Below are 21,079 nucleotides of genomic sequence, written 5' to 3'. Positions count from 1 at the left end.
GGTCGGGATATTAGCGTGGTGGCTGTGGACTCAGCCTGCGGCCACCCTGGTCAGGGGCGAGCCAATCGGAGGGCAGGCCCGGGGCCTTATACGTGGCCGGGCAATTTTTGGGCGACTTTACCTTTTAGGGACGGCACAATGGCACAGTGGTTAGCACTGCTGCCTCACAGCTCCAGGGACCCGGGTTCAATTCCGGTCTCGGGTGACAGCGTTTGTGGAGTTTGCACGTTCTCCCGTGTCTGTGTGGGTTTCCTCTGGGCACTCCGGTTTCCTCCCACAGTCCAAAGGGAGGTTAGGTGAATTGGCAATGCTAAATTGCCCCTTGGTGTCCAAAACGTAAAATTAGGTTATGGGGGATAAGGTGGAGGGTAACTATTAGTGTAACCCAATTAGAACCATCGAAGTTTGTGATTTAAATCACAATATCAGATGTTTCCCAGCACAGGGTAATTGCCCAGGGGATGTTTGTGCTTCTGGACAATTGCCCCACAAACCTTGCCTGTGCACTTATGAGAGTACACACCCAAATCCAACGCTGGGGAGCTTACAAGTTACAGCCGTTTTGTGAACATGTCATCCTACAGATTGGACCTAATGGGACACATGGGCATGACACAGAGAAGTCTACTTCGTCCCCTTTTTGCCCAGGGAAATTCGAGCCGGAAAGAAAAATCAAATGTGCTTGCAGGACTTTCCCCCCAGATTATCCACTCCACAACCATCTTTATGGCCTTGGAGCTTGCGACACTAAGGTTTCTGTCCCAGTGGGGTCATGTCTCATGGTTTGGGAATCCCTGCCTTCAGGAAATGTCAGTTTAGAGAATGACTTATTATGATTTGAGTTCTGTGGTGCTGAGAATGAAGTCACTACTGTGAAAATGGTTTAAGGGAACACTGCTGCCAAATATTGGAAGCTGGACCTCATCCTCACACAGGTACAAACATAATTTAAACTTACCCTGTGATTGTGTTTTCTCACCTCTGACATTGACTTTTCGACAACATTTCTTCCAGATGTGCATTTTCTTGTTAACTCTGGGGCTTTGCAGCCATGACAAAAGATTGCTTTTAAGCAGTTTTCTCTGAACAAGTCAATGGGTGGAATTTTACAGGCCTGTCATGGTGTGGGAGGAATCATAAATTGCAACAAACCATTCAAAAATCCCTTGGCTTTGGCGGGAGGGACCGTAACATTTCACCCAACATCCTTTTTCATTTAAAAAAATCTGTTGGTTTTTCTACCGTGTTCTGTTTTGCTTGTTAGTTTGCGTTATGGCCAATGGAACAAATGAGGTGGAGACTGTGTAATTATTTTTCCGCATTGCCACATGGGACTTAGTTTAAGACTTGAAGGCGAGAGGTCGTAAGTTATGGGGAAAAGCTTTGCTGCATACCACAATCAAAAATAAGCCTATGAGTCAAACTCCGTGAGTACAACGGAATTTGCACAATAATTCTTTACACTTTTGCCACAGCAAAGTTTCGGGAAAGCATGTGCCAAAGTTGTATGGACAATCTTTAAAGCTTTGGAAATCAACATCTATGTAACACACTATTTTCTTTTGAAGGGATTCTTGATAAACTGATGTACTCTAAAACCCTTTGCATGGATGCCAAACAGACTGGAGGAATGCATTATGATCTCCATAGTCTTTATGGACACTCTATGATTCTTGCTACTGAACAGTAAGTATTAAATGTAGGAGTGCAGGTATCAGATCCCGTATCTGGGAAGCTCAGGACCAACTGTATGCTTGATATGGGGGTTTTCTGGATTTTGGGTTCGTGAAGGTGGGGGGTGGGTTGTGTGTCAGTGGAGAGTTTCCAAATTAACTAAAACTTGAAGACGGGCTGATTTCTCTGCTGAGCTGGATCTAGTCGGGCTGGAAAAGAGAATGATTTTAGTTTTGTCGCCAAGCAGCATGTTTAAAATCTGGCCTCATGCAAATTCACTCACATTACTGCTCCATTCATAATGTTAACATCCTGCATTGGATGCATCTGGTTTAGTATCTGCTTTGGCATGTGTCTGAATTCTGATAAGAATGTATCATTAACTACATAATTACATAGTTACCTTAAATGAAATGGAAATCGCTTATTGTCATGAGTAGGCTTCAATGAAGTTACTGTGAAAAGCCCCTAGTCGCCACATTCCGGCGCCTGTCCGGGGAGGCTGGTACGGGAATCGAACCGTGCTGCTGGCCTGCTTGATCAGCTTTAAAAGCCAGCGATTTAGCTCAGTGAGCTAAACCAGCAACTGGGGATACACTATTTGATAGAAAAAGGTGCTGATAGTGATTGAAAATTAGGATCTTTCTTCCAAGGACATCATGTGGTTACAACAGCCAAATGGATCATAGAAGCATAAAATTCAACAGCACAGAAGAAAGCCATTTGATCTGTGATGCTTTGTACAATTCTCTAAAGATTCTTGTCACCCAACTATCTCTCCCATACTTTACTCATTTCATTGCTCTTTCAAATATTGAGCCTTTTACCTTTTAAAAATTAATGCATATACTCCTGGAATCCCTACAATGCAGAAGGAGGCCATTCGGCCCATTGAATCATCACCAGCCCCCTGAAAGAGCACTCTACCCATTCCCTGTTCACCCTACCCTATCCCCGTAACCCCATAACATAACCTGTACATCCCTGGTTATATTATTTTTAAATTTAGAGTACCCAATTATTTTTTTTTCCAATTAAGGGGCAATTTAGCGTGGCCAATCTACCTAACCTGCACATCTTTGGGTTGTGGGGGTGAAACCCACGCAGTCATGGGGAGAATGTGAAAACTGCACACGGAGAGTGACCCAGGGCCAGGATTCGAACCCGGGTCCTCAGTGCGCAATCCCAGTGCTAACCACTGTGCCACCTGCCGCCCTACATCCCCGGATATTAAGGAGCAATTTAGTATGGCCAATCCACCTAACCTGCACATCATTGGACTGTGGGATGAAACTAGATCACCCGAAGGAAACCCACACAGATAGCAATCAAGGGCAGAATTGAACCCAGTTCCTGGTGAATGAGGCAGCAGTGCTAAACACTGTGCTGCCCATTACTGCTACCAGATACTGTTATCACCTCTTAAGTAATTTTCATATCCTAATGGGATGTTATGCAAGAATATCTTGCAAACCTTTCCGTTGTTTGACTTTTCATAAACAGTACATACATCTATACACTATGGATACCAGTATTACATGTATACATTGTGCTATATTTAAAATTAATTTAGCCAATTCAGGAGAGATAAACCTCTTTTTTTAACAATATGAAAGAAACGAACACATAGGTATTGTAATTAAGCAGGTTGTGCTTTTCAACTGCTACTCTTTTTCAGTTTGGAACTTTAAATTGCTAACTATGTGTTATCTGAAATTCTGCCCTAACTTATGCACTTTTGAAGATTATAAGACCATAGGAAATAGGAACAGGAGTAGGATATTCGGGCCCCCGAGCCTGTTCTGCCATTCAATAGGATCATGTCTGATCTGACATTCCTCACATCCACTTTCCTGCCCTTTCCCTGTAACCCTTGATTCACTTAGTGATCAGGAATCTATTTATCTCAGCATTAAATATACACAAGAACTCTGCCTCCACAGCTCTCTGTGGCAAGGAATTCCAAAATCTCTCAACCCTCTGAGAGAAGAAATTCCTCCTCATCTGAGTCAGAAATCAGCACTCTTTATTCTAAGACGGTCAAATTGGTACCCTTTATTCTGAGACTGCCTCTGGTCCTAGACTCTCCCATTAGGGGAAACATCCTCTCAACATTTACCCTGTCAAGCCCCTTAATAACCCTGGGCGCGATTCTCCCAAAGGGAGACTGAGTGCCGACGCCGGAGTGAAACCCGGAGTGTTTCACTCCGGCATCAGAGGCCGCACCTCGCCCCCTATTCTCCCTCCCCCCCCCCCCCCTCCCCATGGGGGGCTAGGAGCGGCGTTGTGTGAATTTCATCCGCCGGGCCTTGACGCTTGCGTCAAAGCGGCGCGCCGAGAATGACGCGGCCGGCGGCGCCTAAGTGACGTCAGCCGCGCATACGGAGGTTGGCCGGCTCCAACACTTGCATGCACGGTTGCCGGCTTCCCCTCCGCTGCCCCGCACGACGTGGCGGCTTGATCTTGCGGGGCGGCGGAGAGGAAAGAGTGCGTCTCTTAGAGATGCCGGCCCGACGATCGGTGGGCACCGATCGCGGGCCAGTCACCTCACGAGCATGCCCACGGTGCTCGATCCTCTCTCCGCCCCCCACAGGCCCCACACTTACCTGTCGCGTGTTGTTCACGCCATTTTTGGGGGGTGTGGGAAAATCGCGAGGGGTGCCAGGGCGGCCTGGCGTGATTCACCCGGCTCTCCCGTGATTCTCCCACCCGGCGTGGGGAGCGGAGAATCGCGCCCCCTATATGTCTCAGTGAGATAACTTCTCATTCTCCTACATTCCAATGATTTAAAAAAAAAATTTAGAGTACCCAATTATTTTTTTAGAATTAAGGGGAAATTTAGCATGTCCAATCCACCTCCCCTGCACATCTTTGGGTTGTGGGAGTGAAACCCATGCAAAAACAGGGAGAATGTGCAAACTCCACACGGACAGTGATCCAGAGCCAGGATCAAACCTGGGACCTCGGCTCCGTGAGGCAGCAGAGTTAACCATTGCGCCACCGTGCTGCACTGTACATTCCAATGATTAGAGTCCCAACCTGTTTGATATTGCTCATAAGACAATCCCTCCATACCAGGATTACCCCAGTGAACCTTCTTTTATCCTCCTCCAATTAAATAATATCTTTCCTTAAATAAGATCAAAACTGCTCACAGTACTCCAGATGTGGTCTCACCAGTACCTTGTACAATTGCAGGAAGACTTCCCTACTTTTATACTCCAACCCCTTTGAAATAAGGGGCAACATTCCATTAGCCTTCCTGATTACCTGTTGCACCTGTAGGCTAGCTTTTTATGTTTTGTGCACAAATCCCCCCAAGTCCCTTTAGAATATTACAGCGCAGTACAGGCCCTTCGGCCCTCGATGTTGCGCCGTCCTGTGAAACCCCTCTAAACTCCCTCTACACTATTCCCTTATCGTCCATATGCCTATCCAATGATCATTTGAATGCGTTTAGTGTTGGCGAGTCCACTACTGTTGCAGGCAGGGCATTCCACGCCCTTACTACTCTCTGAGTAAAGAACCTACCTCTGACATCTGTCCTATATCTATCTCCCCTCAATTTAAAGCTATGTCCCTTGTGCTGGACATCAGCATCCGAGGAAAAAGGCTCTCAATGTCCTATCTAATCCTCTGATCATCTTGTATGCCTCAATTAAGTCACCTCTTAACCTTCTTCTCTCTAACAAAAACAGCCTCAAGTCCAGGCAACATCCTTGTAAATCTCCTCTGTACCCTTTCCAATGCTTTCACATCCTTCCTATAATGTGGCGACCAGAACTGCACACAATACTCCAAATGCGGTCGCACCAGAGTTTTGTACAACTGCAACATGACCTCATGGCTCCGAAACTCAATACCTCTACCAATAAAAACTAACACAGCGTATGCCTTCTTAACAGCCCTCTCAACCTGGGTGGAAACTTTCAGGGATCTATGGACATGGACACCGAGATCTCTCTGCTCATCCACACTACCAAGAATCTTAGCATTTGCCCAGTACTCTGTCTTCCTGTTATTCCTTCCAAAATGAATCACCTCCCACTTTTCTGCATTAAACGCCATTTTCCACCTGTCAGCCCAGCTCTACAGCTTATCTATGTCCCTCTGTAACTTGTAACATCCTTCTGCACTGTCCACAACTCCACCGACTTTAGTGTCATCTGCAAATTTACTCACCCATCCTTCTGTGCCCTCCTCCAGGTCATTTATAAAAATGACAAACAGCAGCGGAACCAAAACATATCCTTGTGGTACACCACTAGTAACTGGACACCAGTCAGAACATTTCCCATCAACCACCACCATTTGTCTTCTATCAGCTAGCCAATTTCTGATCTAAACTGCTAAATCACCCTGAATCCCATGCCTCTGTATTTTCTGCAATAGCCTACCGTGGGGAAACTTATCAAATGCTGAAATCCATATACACCACATCAATTGCTTTACCCTCATCCACCTGTTTGGTCAACTTCTCGAAGAACTCATTGAGGTTTGTGAGGCACGACCTACCCTTCACAAAACCATGTTGACTATCTCTAATCAAATTATTACTTTCCAGATGATTATACATTCTATCTCTTATAAACCTTTCCAAGACTTTTCCCACAACAGAAGTAAGGCTCACTGGTCTATAGTTACCGGGGTTATCTCTATTCCCCTTCTTGAACAAGGGGACAAGATTTTCTATCCTCCAGTCTTCTGGCACAATTCCTGTAGACAAAGATGACTTAAAGATCAAAGCCAAAGGCTCAGCAATCTCCTCCCTTGCTTCCCAGAGAATCCTAGGATAAATCCCGTCCGGCCCAGGGGACTTATCTATTTTCACACTTTCCAGAATCGCTAACATCTCCTCCTTATGAACCTCAAGCCCTTCTAGTCTAGTAGCCTGTATCTCAGTATTCTCCTCGACAACTTTGTCTTTTTCCTGTGTGAATACAGATGAAAAATATTCATTTAGCACCTCTCCTATCTCCTCGGACTCCACGCACAACTTCCCACTACTATCCTTGACTGGCCCTACACTTACCTTAGTCATTCTTTTATTCCTGACATATCTATAGAAAGCTTTAGGGTTATCCTTGATCCTACCTGCCAAATACTTCTCATGTCCTAGCTTGGCTCTTCTTAGCTCTCTCTTTAGAGCCTTCCTAGCTAACTTGTAACTCTCAAGCACCCTAACTGAACCATCACATCTTATCTTTACATAAGCCTCCTTCTTCCTCTTGACAAGTGTTTCAACTGCTTTAGCAGCCCAAGGTTCCCTCGCTCGACCACTTCCTCCCTGCCTAACAGGTACATACTTATCAAGGACACGCAGTAGCTGTTCCTTGAACATGCTCCACATTTCCATTGTGTCCATCCCCTGCTGTTTTCCTCTCCAGCCGATGCATCCCAAGTCGTGCCTCATCGCATCATAATTGCCTTTCCCCCAGCTATAGCTCTTGCCCTGCGGTGTATACCTATCACTTTCCATCGCTAAAGTAAACGTAATCGAATTGTGGTCACTGTCACCAAAGTGCTCACCTACCTCCAAATCTAACACCTGTCCTGGTTCATTACCCAGTACCAAATCCAATACAGCCTCGCCTCTTGTTGGCCTATCTACATACTACATCAGGAAACTCTCCTGCACACATTGGACAAAAGCGGACCCATCTAAAGTACTCGAACTATAGTGTTTCCAGCCCCCCACGACGGGTCGGAGAATAGCGGGAGGGCCTTCCGACATTTTTCCCGACCTCCCACTATTCTTCCCCCCCCCCCCCCCCCCCCCCCACCCCACGCCCGCCCCCGACACGAATCGCTGCTCGCCGTTTGGCCGATTTCCCAGGCCTTTACGGCCGTTTTCACGAACGGCAACACACCTGCTCTGACCGTTCGTGAAAATGGCCGCAAAGTGCCGTTCTGGGTAACCATGGCACCGATTGGTGCCAAGGGTGCCATGGGCCCGCGATCGGTGGGCACCGACCGCGGGCAGTGGGTCCGAACCCCGCGCACTCTTTGATCCTCCGCCGCCCCGCTGGATCAGTCCGCGGGGTGGGTGAGGGGCATACCGGCCCGCGCATGCGCGGGTTTCACGCATATGCGTGATGACGTCATCCGCGCATGCGCGGGTTGGAGCCGTCCAATCTGCGCATGCGCGTCAGTCGCCATTAACTTTGGCGTGCGGGCTTAGCGAATTTCGCTAAGCCTGCGATGCCGAGGTTCACGGGGCCCCGCTGCTAGCCCCGACCGGGGAGCAGAATCGGGTCCCGGGAGGGGGCGCGGAGGCTGCCGGGAAACACGGCCGGTTTCACGGCAGCCTTCACGACTCTCCGCATTTGCGGAGAATCACGCTCAAAGTCCCCGATAACAACTACCCTGTTACTTTCGCTCCTATCCAGAATCATCTTTGCAATCCTTTCCTCTACATCTCTGGAACTTTTCGGAGGCCTATAGAAAAGCCCTAACAGGGTGACCTCTCCTTTCCTGTTTCTTAACTCAGCCCATACTACCTCAGTATTCGAGTGTTGTATTGTGTTGCAGCTTTCTAAAGTTTTTCTCCATTTAAATAATACTCTGATCTTTTGTTCTCCCTTCCAAAATGAATATTTTCACAATTTCCCTCATTATACTCCATTTGTCAACCTTTGCCTACTTACTTAACCTATCAATATCTCTGCAAAATATATGCATCCCTCTCGCAACTTGCCTTTCCACTTATTTTTGTATCATCTGCAAATTTAGCTATAGTGCATTTCCTTCCTTCCTCCAAGTCATTAATATATATTGTAAACAGTTGCGGACCCAGCACTGATCTCTTTGCAACCCCATTGGTTACAGGTCACCAACCTGAAAAAGAACCCCTTAACAACACTCATTGTTATCTGTCCATTAGCCAATTCTCTATCCATGCCAATATGCTACCTCCAACATCATGGGATCTTACCTTATGACAACATTTTATGAGGTACCTTGTCGAATGCCTCTTGGACGTTCAAATAAAACACATCTACTGGTTCCCCTCTGTCCACCATGGTTGAGAATACCTCAAAAACTCTTAAAAATGAAATGAAATCTGCTTATTGTCACAAGTAGACTTCAAATGAAGTTACTGTGAAAAGCCCCTAGTCGCCACATTCCAGCGCCTGTTCGGGGAGGTTGGTACAGGAATTGAACCGTGCTGCTGGCCTGCTCTGGTCTGCTTTCAAAGCCAGCGATTTAGCCGTGTGCTAAACCAGCCCCTGGTACGATTTCTCTATCATGAAGCCTTGCTGACTCGGCTTGATTAGATTGTGATTTTCCAAATGTACTACTATTACTTCCTCTATGTACTTTAAAAAGCCATCATTCACTCCAGAAGTTACTGGCAGAGTGGAAAGAAAAATAATCATATAGGTTGGTTTTAGATAGTTCCTCAAAATGGATTTGGTGCAGAGCAAATGCGCAATAAATTTTGTATTAAAAATAAATATTTATCTAATTTCATTTCTCTCTTTTTTCGCAGAGTACTTAACACTGTGTTCCCTGGAAATCGAAGTATTATTCTTTCTCGATCAACTTTTGCTGGGTCAGGAAAATACACGGGACACTGGCTGGGAGACAATGCTGCAAACTGGAATGACATCAAGTGGGCAATTCCTGGAATGTTAGAATTTGGTCTCTTTGGTTTTCCATATGTAAGTTGATTTAAGAATATATATCCAAGTTGACAGTAAAAACTGTAGAAGTAGCATTCATCTTGTCGTCTGGAGAAATCTTTTTTTTTACAATTTAGAGTGCCCAATTAATTTTTCCAATTCAGCGGCAATTTAGCGTGGCCAATCCACCTACCTTGCACATCTTTGGGTTGTGGGGGTGAAACCCACGCCAACACGGGGAGAATGTGCAAACTCCACACGGACAGTGACCTAGAGCTGGGACCTCGGTGCCGTGAGGCAGCAGTGCTACCCACTGCGCCACCGTGCTGCCCAGGACAAACTTTTTCATGACCAACCTTTTTTGTGTAACATTTGGCATATTAAGATTGCAAGATGCCATTCAAAACAAAGATTTGTTGTGTGGAGTCGAACTTAGGGGCAGCAGGGTAGCATGGTGGTTAGCATAAATGCTTCACAGCTCCAGGGTCCCAGGTTCGATTCCTGGCTGGGTCACTGTCTGTGTGGAGTCTGCACATCCTCCCCCTGGGTGCGTGGGTTTCCTCCGGGTGCTCCGGTTTCCTCCCACAGTCCAAAGATGTGCGGGTTAGGTGGATTGGCCATGCTAAATTGCCCGTAGTGTCCTAAAAAAAGTAAGGTTAATGGGGGGGGGGGGGTTGTTGGGTTACGGGTTTGGGTGGATACGTGGGTTTGAGTAGGGCGATCATGGCTCGGCACAACATTGAGGGCCGAAGGGCCTGTTCTGTGCTGTACTGTTCTATGTTCTATTAGCTGCCTATAGGAGCTGAACAACCACAACCATTTGATGAACTAGTAAAGTCACAATTATGCTTCCTTTTGACAGATAGGAGCAGACATTTGTGGTTTCTTTGATGACTCACCTGAAGAACTTTGTAGGAGATGGATGCAGGTTGGAGCCTTTTATCCATTTTCCCGAAACCATAATGCTGAGGGATATAAAGTGAGTTCTCATCAGTTGACAATGTGGATTTAATTGCACTCGGAGAAAATGTAAAGCATTAAGAAAAATCTGTTGACTCATTAATTAATGTGGCGTATGGATGGATTTAATTTACAATGGTTGGGAAAGCAAAGATAGTTTTAAAGTATATTTGTATTGGTTAACATTAGAAATGATGAATAGTTTTAATTGGGTTTAATTTAATGTTTCTGTGGCTGAAAGGGTAAAACCTAAAGTTAGATTCAGGCTGGACAAAAGTGTTTGGATGTGTGGGGGTGGTTAAGTTCCAACAATGTTACTATCGTGCTTCAAAGATGGCCACTGTATGAAAAATAAATAAAAGGCATAGGTATGTGGCCGTTGCTTAGCAACTGGAGGTCCTTGTGAGGTAAAATGCTTTTTTTATTTTAGGTAATTTTAGAGCAGTCGGAGATGTGTAGAGAGTGAAAAGGCAGCTCTCGCATGCTTTGCTAGAAGCAGTTGGTTCAGAAGGCTCGAGAGGGAGCATATCTCTCAGTCTTTCTATAAGAAACACCAATAATAATCTTTATTGTCACAAGTAGGATTACATTAATACTGCAATGAAGTTACTGTGAAAATCCCCTGGTCGCTACACTCCGGCGCCTGTTCGGGTACACTGAGGGAGAATTCAGAATGTCCAATTCACCTAACAAGCACGTCTTTTGCCACGTGGGGGGGAAAACCAGAGCACAGACAGTGACCTATGATGCAAATCAATTCTGGGTCTGGTGCTGTGAAGCAACTGTGCTAACCACTATGCTACTGGGATGCCCAATACCATGGAGTGATGAGCAGCTACTTAAGGAAATTGGAGAAATGAAGAGTTTCCAAGAGACCTTGAAGTTAAAGACACTAGAAAGAGATTTGGGGCTGGATTCTCCGACCCCTGCCGGCCGCCGGATTCTCTGGCACCAGAGATTTGGCGGGGGCGGGAATCACGCCGCGCCGGTCGGCGCCCCCCTCCCCCCCCCCCCCCCCAAGCGATTCTCCGGTCTGCGATGGGCCGAAGTCCCGCTGCTGTCCCGCCGGCGTGAATCAAACCACCCCCCTTACCGGCGGGACTGGTGGCGAGGGTGGGCTCCGGGGTCCTGGGGGGGAGGGGGGGGCGTGGAGCGATCTGGCCCCGGGGGTTACCACAAACGGTGGCCTGGGCCACGATCGGGGCCTACCGATCCGCGGGCGGGCCTGTGATGTGGGGGCACTTTTCCTTCCGTGTCGGCCTTAGCCTCCGCAATGGCCAATGCGGAAATGACGCCCTCCCCCGCGCATGCGCTGGGATGGCGTCAGCAGCTGCTGACGCTCCCGCGCATGCGCGGACTTCTGCCGGCCAGCGAAGTCCCTTCAGCCCCGGCTGGCATGGCACCAAAGGCCTTTCCCGCCAGCCGGCGGGTCGGGAACCACTCCGGCGTGGGCCTAGCCCCTCAAGGTGAGGGCTTGGCCCCTAAAGGTTCGGGGCGGCCCCACGCCGGAGTGGTTCATGCCACTCCATCCCGCCGGGACCTCCCGCCCTGCCAGATAGGGGAGAAGGCAGCCCTTGTTCAGCAAAGACAGACAGAGTTTAGAGGGAGGCTAGGATGACAGAAAGATATCTAAAGTGATTTTCCGGTTTGTGAGATTTTACTAAAGTATGGAATGTGAGTTGAAATGACTATAGAAATCAGTTACTGGATCTCAGAGTTTTTGGAGAAAACTGTGAGACAAAGAAATCCTAAAAGGGAAGGTGCAAAATCCTGCAATGGATTTGCTGTAGAAAGTGGAACAGAGGCTTTGTTTAAAATTGGGAGTGGAATTTGGAAACTGTCATGTGATAATCAACTGGGGCGATTCTGAGGAAAAAGCCACAGACAATGGCTGGGATTCTCCGCCTCGCCGGGCCACATTTCTGCCCCGACTGGCCAGCGGGATTCTCCGTTACGCCGGCCGGTCAATGGGGTTTCCCATTGTGGGGCATCCCCTCGCCGTCGGGAAACCCCGATGGAGAATCATGCTGCCGAAGAATCCCGGCCAATAATAACATGGCTTCAGAGCGGAGTGCAGACTACAATCATCTTGAGTACTTGAAGGGGACTGTTTGTGTTAATGAGACTATTGTAGCTTAAGATCTACTTTGTAATCCATGTTCTTCTTTCAATATTAAATTTGCGAAGCTAAGTGGGGGCAGTAAGGAAGAATTGTATTATAAGCCAATTTTTCATGTTTAATAAATGTTTCTTCCTTGTTGCTAAAACAAATTAGCAGTCCTGAGACTCTGTTCCTATGTGTTTTATTGAAAAAAGTAAAAGTTATGAGCCAAGATTTCATTCTGGGATCTTCCCATCCAGTTATAACATGAACTGGGAATGTAATGGCGTTATGGTGACCAATTCTTCTTTTTTTTAGCATCAAGATCCTGCTTCATACGGCGAAAACTCCCTTTTAGTGAACAGTTCCAAACATTACCTGAATATTCGTTACACATTGCTTCCTTACCTTTACACACTGTTTCACAGGGCTAATGTCTATGGCGACACTGTAGTCCGTCCACTGTTTCATGAGTAAGTTTTTCAGAAAATCATGTACTCAGTTAATTAGCAAAGCCATATTAACATATTATCAACTCATATACAAATTAAATGAATTCACTGAACTGACATTGCATTTTTTGTGCGACAAAATTGTCAGCACACCTTATCGCATTCTTTCTGCTTGAGCAGTTTGAGTTCAAATGAATGATTTCTGTTTAAATTAATTTAAGAAGTGAAAAGATGAAAGATGAAATCCAATCTAAGTAAATTTTGCCGAATGCGTTGCTCATGAGGTTGATTTTCCAGTTGGTCTGGTTTTCACAGCAAATATTGTATGACACCCATATGATCTGAACCATGTCATCTTGGGATGATATGGGTGAAGGACCAAATCATCCCCACAGGAAATCACTGTGGGCTAATATTACAAACATTCCTGTGAGCAGTCTAAGATAGAATTGTCAGAAATCTGGGAAGAAGCTACCTTTCTCAGCTGTTAGATGAAAAGTATTGCACGGTATTTGGGTTTCAAGGTGCAGAAAATGACCTTTAAATTTTGATGCGCTGCAATAAAATGGGATCCAAACAAATTAACTGTTCAGGGTAATGTTTACGAACAGGGCATGTATGGATGAGATCTGTGCAGTTTGTCATTATAACATGTTTTCTACTCATCTGAAGATTACATGTTTGTCCTTGTTTACGGGATGTGGTCATCGTTGGCGAGACCAGCATTTATTCCCTATCCCTAATTGCCCCAGAGAAGGTGGTGTGAGCTGCCTTCTTGTGGTGTAGGTACACCCACAGTGCTGTTAGGGAGGGTGTTGCAGAATTTTGACCCAGCGACAGTGAAGGAACGACTATATATTTCCAAGTCAGGGTGGTGAGTGACTTGGAAGTGAACTTCCAGGTCGTGGTGTTCCCATGTGTCTGCTGCTCTTGCTCTTCTAGATGGTAGCGGTCTTTGTTTTGGAAAGTGTCTCGTTGAATTCCTGCAGTGTATCTTGTAGATAGTAAGAAATAAATATCTTCCATGCATGGTCGTTAGGCATCACAAACAGTTCTGAGCAGAATCAATCCAGTTTCCAGTGAACAAACGTGATCGGCATTTATTTATTCCTGCCATGGAGATGGTCATATCCTAATACACTATTGAAATGTGGGCTGAATTTATTAGTTGTGCAGTGACTCCTCAGTACTGTCAGGGCAGATATGCCACCCCTGAGAGTTTCAAACAATCATCGGCTGCTTGCTCTCCATACCAGCTCTGCCATCTGGAATGCTCGGCACTTCCAGCACTGCAGTAGGGCTTAGGAGCAGGACCATAGCTGGAGCCCTGGAGGAAAGTTAGGTGAGGCAAGGGAGAAAGGTGGTCAGTTTAAAGGACAGATGGTGTATTCCCGTGTGGGCTGCTCTTGCAGCTGACAGGTCCTTCCGATGGCCACATGCTGCCCAATAGGAGGGAACCATCCCAACTAGGTTGCAGGCATTGTGATTGCCCACATGGCATGGATCTTTATCAACCGCCAGACAGGAATCTTTTTTGTTTTTTTTATAAATTTAGATTACCCAATTATTTTTTCCAATTAAGGGGCAATTTAGTGTGGCCAATCTACCTACTCTGCACATTTTTGGGTTGTGGGGGTGAAACCCACGCAGTCATGGGGAGAATGTGCAAACTCCACACGGATAGTGACCCAGAGCCGGGATCGAACCTGGGACCTTAGCGCCGTGAGGCAGCTGTGCTAACCACTAGGCAACCATGCTGCCCTCAGACAGGAATCTCAACCTCACCTTTAGAACTACTGTAACAGTCCAGCTGCTTAAATAGCTTGCCCTTTGTCCTTTCTAATACCACCTCTGTCTGACTTCCCATTATGAAATAGGTCATTGGTATTTAATTGTGCTAATGTTCTTGCAACCCAGTTTCCATACTCTGCACAGAACTTATCAAAGTCAACAACATTCTTGGCATTCAAGTGCCTTAACCTCTGCCCTCTTATTCAACTCCTCGGCAATTTTTGCCACAATAGATTACACATCCTTTTTACATCATTCTTGTACGCCAGTCACTTGTAAAGGACTCATTACTATCTCTCTTAGTGCCACCAACACACCTTCTGGATAGGCTCCCATTTGTGGCAGTTATGTCCTGTTTGCTCCAAAGATTCCATTCCTGGTGCTTTCCTACTACTTTCATGTCAATGAAACATCACGTGGACACTGGTGGTTCTCACATTTACTTCTCCATCATCTGCCTCATTTCCATGGACATCACGTCACTGGGACTGCATAGCCAACAACTTAGCATCAGCAAAATTGTTCAATTTGTCCCTCAGTAGTCATCACCACTCTGGACCCTGGACTGTGATCCCAACCCTGCCTACCTTAGCTTAGTTTGACGGTGTTCAACTCAAGTGACTTGTTTAACCCTGAACACATCTTCAAACTCCACACTGAGTTCCCAGCAGGACTGTCTGCTTTCACTTCTGAAATATCCTCAGCTCTGCATCCATCTCAATTACATTGCTGGTCAAACTGTCAACCATGCATTTTTCACCTCCAGATTCAACCTTTTCTATTGCCTCCAGATCTGCCACTTCTAACTCATCAAAAATTCACTTTGTTCCCTTCCCATATAAAATTTTATTCACTTTGGTTCTTTCCACCTACACCCATCTTTCCACCCCTCCTCCTGTGACATGTGTCCCTTGGTGCATTGATTTTCAAATCTGCTCATCATCAAGTCACCTTACAATCATGCCCCTACATTTTGACTCCTCAAATTCCTTTCACTGCCTAATTTCTTCCACTATTCCAGTCACTACATGTGACAGAGTCTTCATAAATTTTACCACTCTCTGGTACTCCCTCCTTAAATCTAGTCACCTCGCTACATTTAAAATCTTGACTGAAGCCTTTCTCTTTGATCGCACCTTCAGCTGCTTCCCGCTCCTTCCTGGGCCTGACTGCCTCTTACCCCATAACTGTGAAATGCCTGGAAAGATTTTGCAGTGTGAAATATACTGCATAGCTGTTAATTATTCTTGTTGTTTTACTGATAAAATAGGCAGTGTGCTCCCGACATGAGCTTTAGGAAACTTATCAGAAAATGTAGAAGCAGTTTGATTGTGTGATGCTTATTCCATTGTGTGGCATTGTTAACTGCTCCAATTGGAGATAAAGTAACAAGTTCCATTTCCCAGCATTTTCATCTGCAGCATGTCATTCAACTGTAACTACAACCAAATATGTAAATTGCTTTATCTTTTCCAAGGTTTCCTTCAGACAATTCAACATGGACTGTTGACCGTCAGTTTCTATGGGGACCTGCTCTTCTTATCACGCCTGTGCTAGATCCTGTATGTTAATTCAAGTATTATTTATTAATATCCATTTCTATTTATTTATATTAATGTTTATTTATTTTTACAAATGTTAATTAAAGTATATTTTTTAAATTTACAGTAAATAATCAGTAAATTAATAACAATCAAATTTGCACGTTTGTCACTCTACTGTTGTCGAATACGACTTTGGTTTTTCTAATAGCAAAATGTATAATGTAAAAAAACATCTTATTAAACATTTTTATGTACCCTATCCCATTAGTACCATCAATAACTGGACAGTTTCACTGAAATTAATGTGATTTGAACTGAATGTTTTTTCGTTTTATTTAGCTGTTTGCCTCACTCTTTTAGATCCCCTAGGTCATTCATTATTCCCCAGCTGAGAAAGCAGGGAGACAGCCCTTTTCACACCAGGGGCGAAATTCTCCGACCCCCAGCAGGGTCGGAGAATCGCCTGGGGCCGCCGAAAGTCCCGCCCCCGCCGTGGCAGAGATTCTCCGCCACCCGGGAATTGGCGGGGGCGGGAATCACGCCACTCCGATCGGTGAGGCCCCTGCGGCGATACTCCGGCCAGGGCCGGCTCAAGGTACCGACAACTCGGGCAGTCGCCCGGGGCGTCATGTGCTAGGGGGCGCCATCAAGTCTATGTCTATGTATTTGCATTATGTACTTCTGTATGTCCTATGTGTTTCATGGTACAGGTGGCAATAAATCAAATCTAATTAATTCAGTGGCCGAAAGGTTGTAAGATTCTAAGGACGATCTGCGCATTTGCAACATGTTGCCTCCGCTTGATGGCAGCTACGCATGTTCAGTAGCTGCCCACGCGCAGCCCGGAGTCACGTGGGGTGCTCCTTCAGCCCTGGCCCCGCCCCCTGTGCGGCCGCCATGTTGATTGGCCTCGGCCGCCTGCTGGTCCAGTTCAGCCGCTGGCGGCTGCTCAGTGTCTATGTGAGGCAGTAGCTGCACGGAGGGTCCTCGGCGGGAGGAGGGCCGCCGAGGGGAGCAGGAAAAGGCTATCCGCAGCGGGGAAAGGTGATGGAGCGCAGCGCTGGAGGCCTTTAAAATTGGCACTTGTAAGGGCGCCGAAGTTCAGCTTGCCCGGGGCGCCAGCAACCCTAGGGCCGCTGCTGTCTCCGGCCCGTATGGGCCGAAGTCCCGCCGCTGGGAGGCCTCTCCCGCCGCCGAGGTTTGAACCACCTCTGGTGGCGGCGGGATCGGTGCCGCGACCGGGCCCCCAGAGTCCGGGGGGGGGGGGGGCGCAGGCGATCGGACCCCGGGGGGTGCCCCCACGGTGGCCAAGCAGCCCGCGATCGGGGCCCCCCCGCTCAGACTCCGGGCGAGTGCCCTGGGTGCACTCTTTCTCCTCCCCCGCCGCCACGGCCTCCGCCATGGCGGAAGCGGAAGAGAAACCCACATCGCGCATGCGACGGTGGTGACGTCAGCGGCAGCTGGCCACTGACGTCACCGCCGGTGCATGCACCGACCGGCGAAAGCCTTTCGGCCAGCCCCGCTGCCGGGCGGCGGGCCTGAAAGGCCGCTGCCGCCGATTTTTTGCGCCAGTCTTCTGGTACAAACCGCTCCGGCGCGGTGCTAGCCCCCAAAGGTGCGGAGAATTCCCCACCTTTGGGGAGGCCCGACCCCGGAGTGGTTGGCACCACTCCCCTACGCCGGGACCCCCCTCACGCCGGGTAGGGGAGAATCCCGCCCCAGGTTACTATTGCTCTGTATGATTCTTCACTGAAGTATGCAAAACTGGCGTGTATGGCCTGCCCTCTGATTTCTCTGGCGTTCCCAATGTGTGACGACCTAGTCTTCACCTTGTGTCTACCCACAATAACTTAATAATGGGTAGACTAATGAAAACATTTGAGGAACAACTGGATGGCACAGTGGTTAGTCCTGCTGCCTCACAATGCCAGAAACCCAGGTTCAATTACCGCCTTGGGTTACTGTCTGTGTGTAATTTGCACGTTCTCCTCCTGTCTGCGTGGAAGTCCTGCAGGTGCTCCGGTGTCCTCCCACAGTCAAAAGATATGCAGGTTAGGTGGATTAAACTTGCTAAATTGTCCTTTATTGCCTAAAGATGCACAGATTAGATGGATTGTCCATGATCAATGTGCGGGGTTGCAGGGGTGTGGGCCTAATGTAGCGTGGTCTTTTGGAGGATCAGTGCAGGCTCAATAGGCCGAATTACCTCCTTCTGCACTATATGGATTCTAGATGTTGAAATACAAATGTACAACCTGGATCTGGCCGCATGAATTAAGATGGAGCAAATTTACTTATTTATCTGTGGTATTTTGCAAACTAAAATTGAATATTTGTAACATAAACATGAACCAACATCCATGTCACAGTATAAGAAAGAAAGAAAAAGAGAATTTTGTTTCTATACTGCTTTCTGTAACCCCATGACACCCCAAATTAAATACTTTTTGAAGTGCTATCATTGTTGTAAGAAATACGACAGCCAATTTGCACACAGCAAGTTTCCACAAATAACAATGATATAATGATCATATAATTATTTTTGATTTTTTTTTGAGGGGTACTTGCAAGCCAAAATACCAGGTGAATGCCTCTGCTTTTCCTTGAGTATTGTCATGAAGTCTTTCATATTGAGAGGGCAGACTTTGGGTTTATATTTTTGTTGCAAATTGCCTAGTTAGCAGTTTGATATCTCTTTGGCAAAATGGCCCCTCTGATTTTACAGCACTCCCTCAGCACTGCACTGAAGTGTCAGCCTGGGCTTGTAGCCCAGATCCTCGTGCCTCAAAGGTGCTTTATAGCTGACAATAGTGCAGCATTATGCCACACTAGAAGTGTGGTGAAAATGGGTGCCTTCCAACCCAATAAGATAATGATAACCCTCCTATTTCATTTTGCAGATCGAAGCTATTTTAATATCTGTTTAAAATTTATACCAATGCTTCTTCCATTATTTTCAGGGTACGGAATATGTCTCTGCCTATGTACCTGATGCAGTTTGGTATGATTACGAAACAGTAAGTATCCCTTTAATTCAATTTTGAAGTTAATAAATTCTTATTCCACAGTTGAATGCTCTCGCAGTGGAAGATTACTCACAAGGAACACTGACCCATAAATCATGCTTCAACTGCATCAGATTTTCCATTTATTTAAATTGATCAATAGCAAATTGTACACTGCAGGCCCACATTTCTTAGGTCATGTTTCCTGTTAGGCCTGTTATGACTGGAATGGTAGTGCACTGTTTGATTCGCTCATCAAAAATTGTTTGCTACTGTTACCCAGAATATTTTTTTATTGTAAAAAACAGTCTTGTCCAAATAGAAGGCACAGGATAATAATATACAGTATGAAATACCCTAAGTCACATACAGACACCCAAAAATAAAAATGGAGGAATTCGGCCAAAGGTTAACAGTCAATAGTTCAAGGGTAAAGGAAAGATGTTGGAGACCTTGAAATACTGTCCATCTTGTACAATTTTTCTCTTTGCACTGATCTGCGAAACAACAATGACTCGCACTTTGCATTTCAGGTACTCCATCCCTGCATGTAGAGCAACTTAGGAGTAGCAAATATTCACTTCTGATTGTGGACTGGATCTGGAATGCAAACCCGCTGCTGTCTTCTTTTCACCACTAATTGGTCCTTTTTCTTCTCAAAGCAAAACCAAGACCATCTTCAAAACAGTTTTCTATAAATGTTCTTTTTTTCCAAAGCCATAAACTACCATGTGTCCTCTTTGTACACAGTTCACCTGGGTTAGCAGGTTTCCAGCTTTCTTAAAACTGTTTAATTACATTCTCCTGGAAAATGAGTTGTTTTCCCCCCAAGAATAGCAATGAGAGTCCTGCATTAACCCAGATTCTTCCAAACCAGATATCAGATATTCAATGAAAATCATGATAGATACTGCAAGAAAGGCTTAAGATTCTCATCCTATCCCTAGCATTAATGCTGGTGCCTCCATGCTGGCTCCTTCTCTTGAAGAGAATAGGGATGTCCAATCAAATTAGTTGAGAGGAAACGGAAGGCTACGTTTGCCTGCCAACTTTTTCTCTCCACCAGCATTAAATTGTCTATCAAAATGAGGAATTAGTGGCTTGACTGAAAGCCCATCACATTTGCCAACAGGTTACCTGACCTGAGTGAAGGGCACAATTCAGTCATGTGCCTTTTCAGTGAATGCTGAACGCTCTATAATTGATTCAACTTTTCTTAACATCCGTTTTTCTTAAATTTATTGTTGAGAAACCTGTGTATGTACCTGGAACAGTTGCAATTAATGCATGTGCATCAACCATTAGATATGTTTGTTCTTTCAAGTTAAAATGACCAATCCTGATAATGGAACAGAATTATATTAGACACACGATAAAGACATGCACGGATGCAGAAATTATATTTAATAGTTACCTGTGCCTTACTCAAATCCACCATTGCTGTGCCATGCTAATTAATGAACAAAAATGTAACACAACCTCAGCCTAAAAAAAGCCATTTTTTGTTAAATTAGGGTGTTGCCATACCTTCTCGAAAGCAGATGGTGAATATGCATGTTCCAGGAGATAAACTGGGACTTCATGTCAGAGGTGGATTTATCTTCCCAACACAGCAACCAGCAAAAACTACTTTTTATAGGTGAGTGCGGCTAGATCTATGCTTAATTTTCCTGAAGTTTAGCACACTTACATTAAAATGTCAAAATGACAGTGCCAATGAATTGCATCAGATAAGTACCTTTTTTTATGTACAGTCGGAAGAACCCCATGGGTCTCCTCATTGCCCTTGATGAAAAAGGAAAGGCTAGTGGAGAGCTATTCTGGGATGATGGAGAATCCAGAGGTACTGTATTAATCTTTACATTTATTATAATCCACCATGAACAGCTGCATTGAATACTGAATACGCACTAAACACCTTTTCACA

The 21,079-nt window shown here is 45.9% G+C and overlaps 1 protein-coding gene across 6 annotated transcripts in view; it reads left to right on the top strand.

Annotated features, from left to right (window-relative positions):
* The window catches only part of si (sucrase-isomaltase (alpha-glucosidase)), a 200,304-nt gene that overhangs the window by 76,161 nt on the left and 103,064 nt on the right, over positions 1–21,079 (top strand). For all 6 annotated transcript variants that reach the window (XR_005462898.1, XR_005462899.1, XR_005462901.1 and 3 more), the window contains 8 exons: positions 1,569–1,686; positions 9,167–9,338; positions 10,162–10,278; positions 12,679–12,833; positions 16,081–16,165; positions 19,108–19,164; positions 20,667–20,791; positions 20,907–20,995. Coding sequence is in view for 2 of the 6 variants with exons in the window: in XM_038816696.1 (XP_038672624.1) it covers positions 1,569–1,686; positions 9,167–9,338; positions 10,162–10,278; positions 12,679–12,833; positions 16,081–16,165; positions 19,108–19,164; positions 20,667–20,791; positions 20,907–20,995 (918 nt within the window). In the remaining 4 variants the exon portion in view is untranslated. The remainder of the gene's footprint in view (positions 1–1,568; positions 1,687–9,166; positions 9,339–10,161; positions 10,279–12,678; positions 12,834–16,080; positions 16,166–19,107; positions 19,165–20,666; positions 20,792–20,906; positions 20,996–21,079) is intronic.

Source organism: Scyliorhinus canicula, chromosome 13, assembly GCF_902713615.1.
Source record: "Scyliorhinus canicula chromosome 13, sScyCan1.1, whole genome shotgun sequence".
Lineage (NCBI taxonomy): Eukaryota > Metazoa > Chordata > Chondrichthyes > Carcharhiniformes > Scyliorhinidae > Scyliorhinus > Scyliorhinus canicula.
This window is presented reverse-complemented; position numbering and strand designations above follow the sequence as displayed.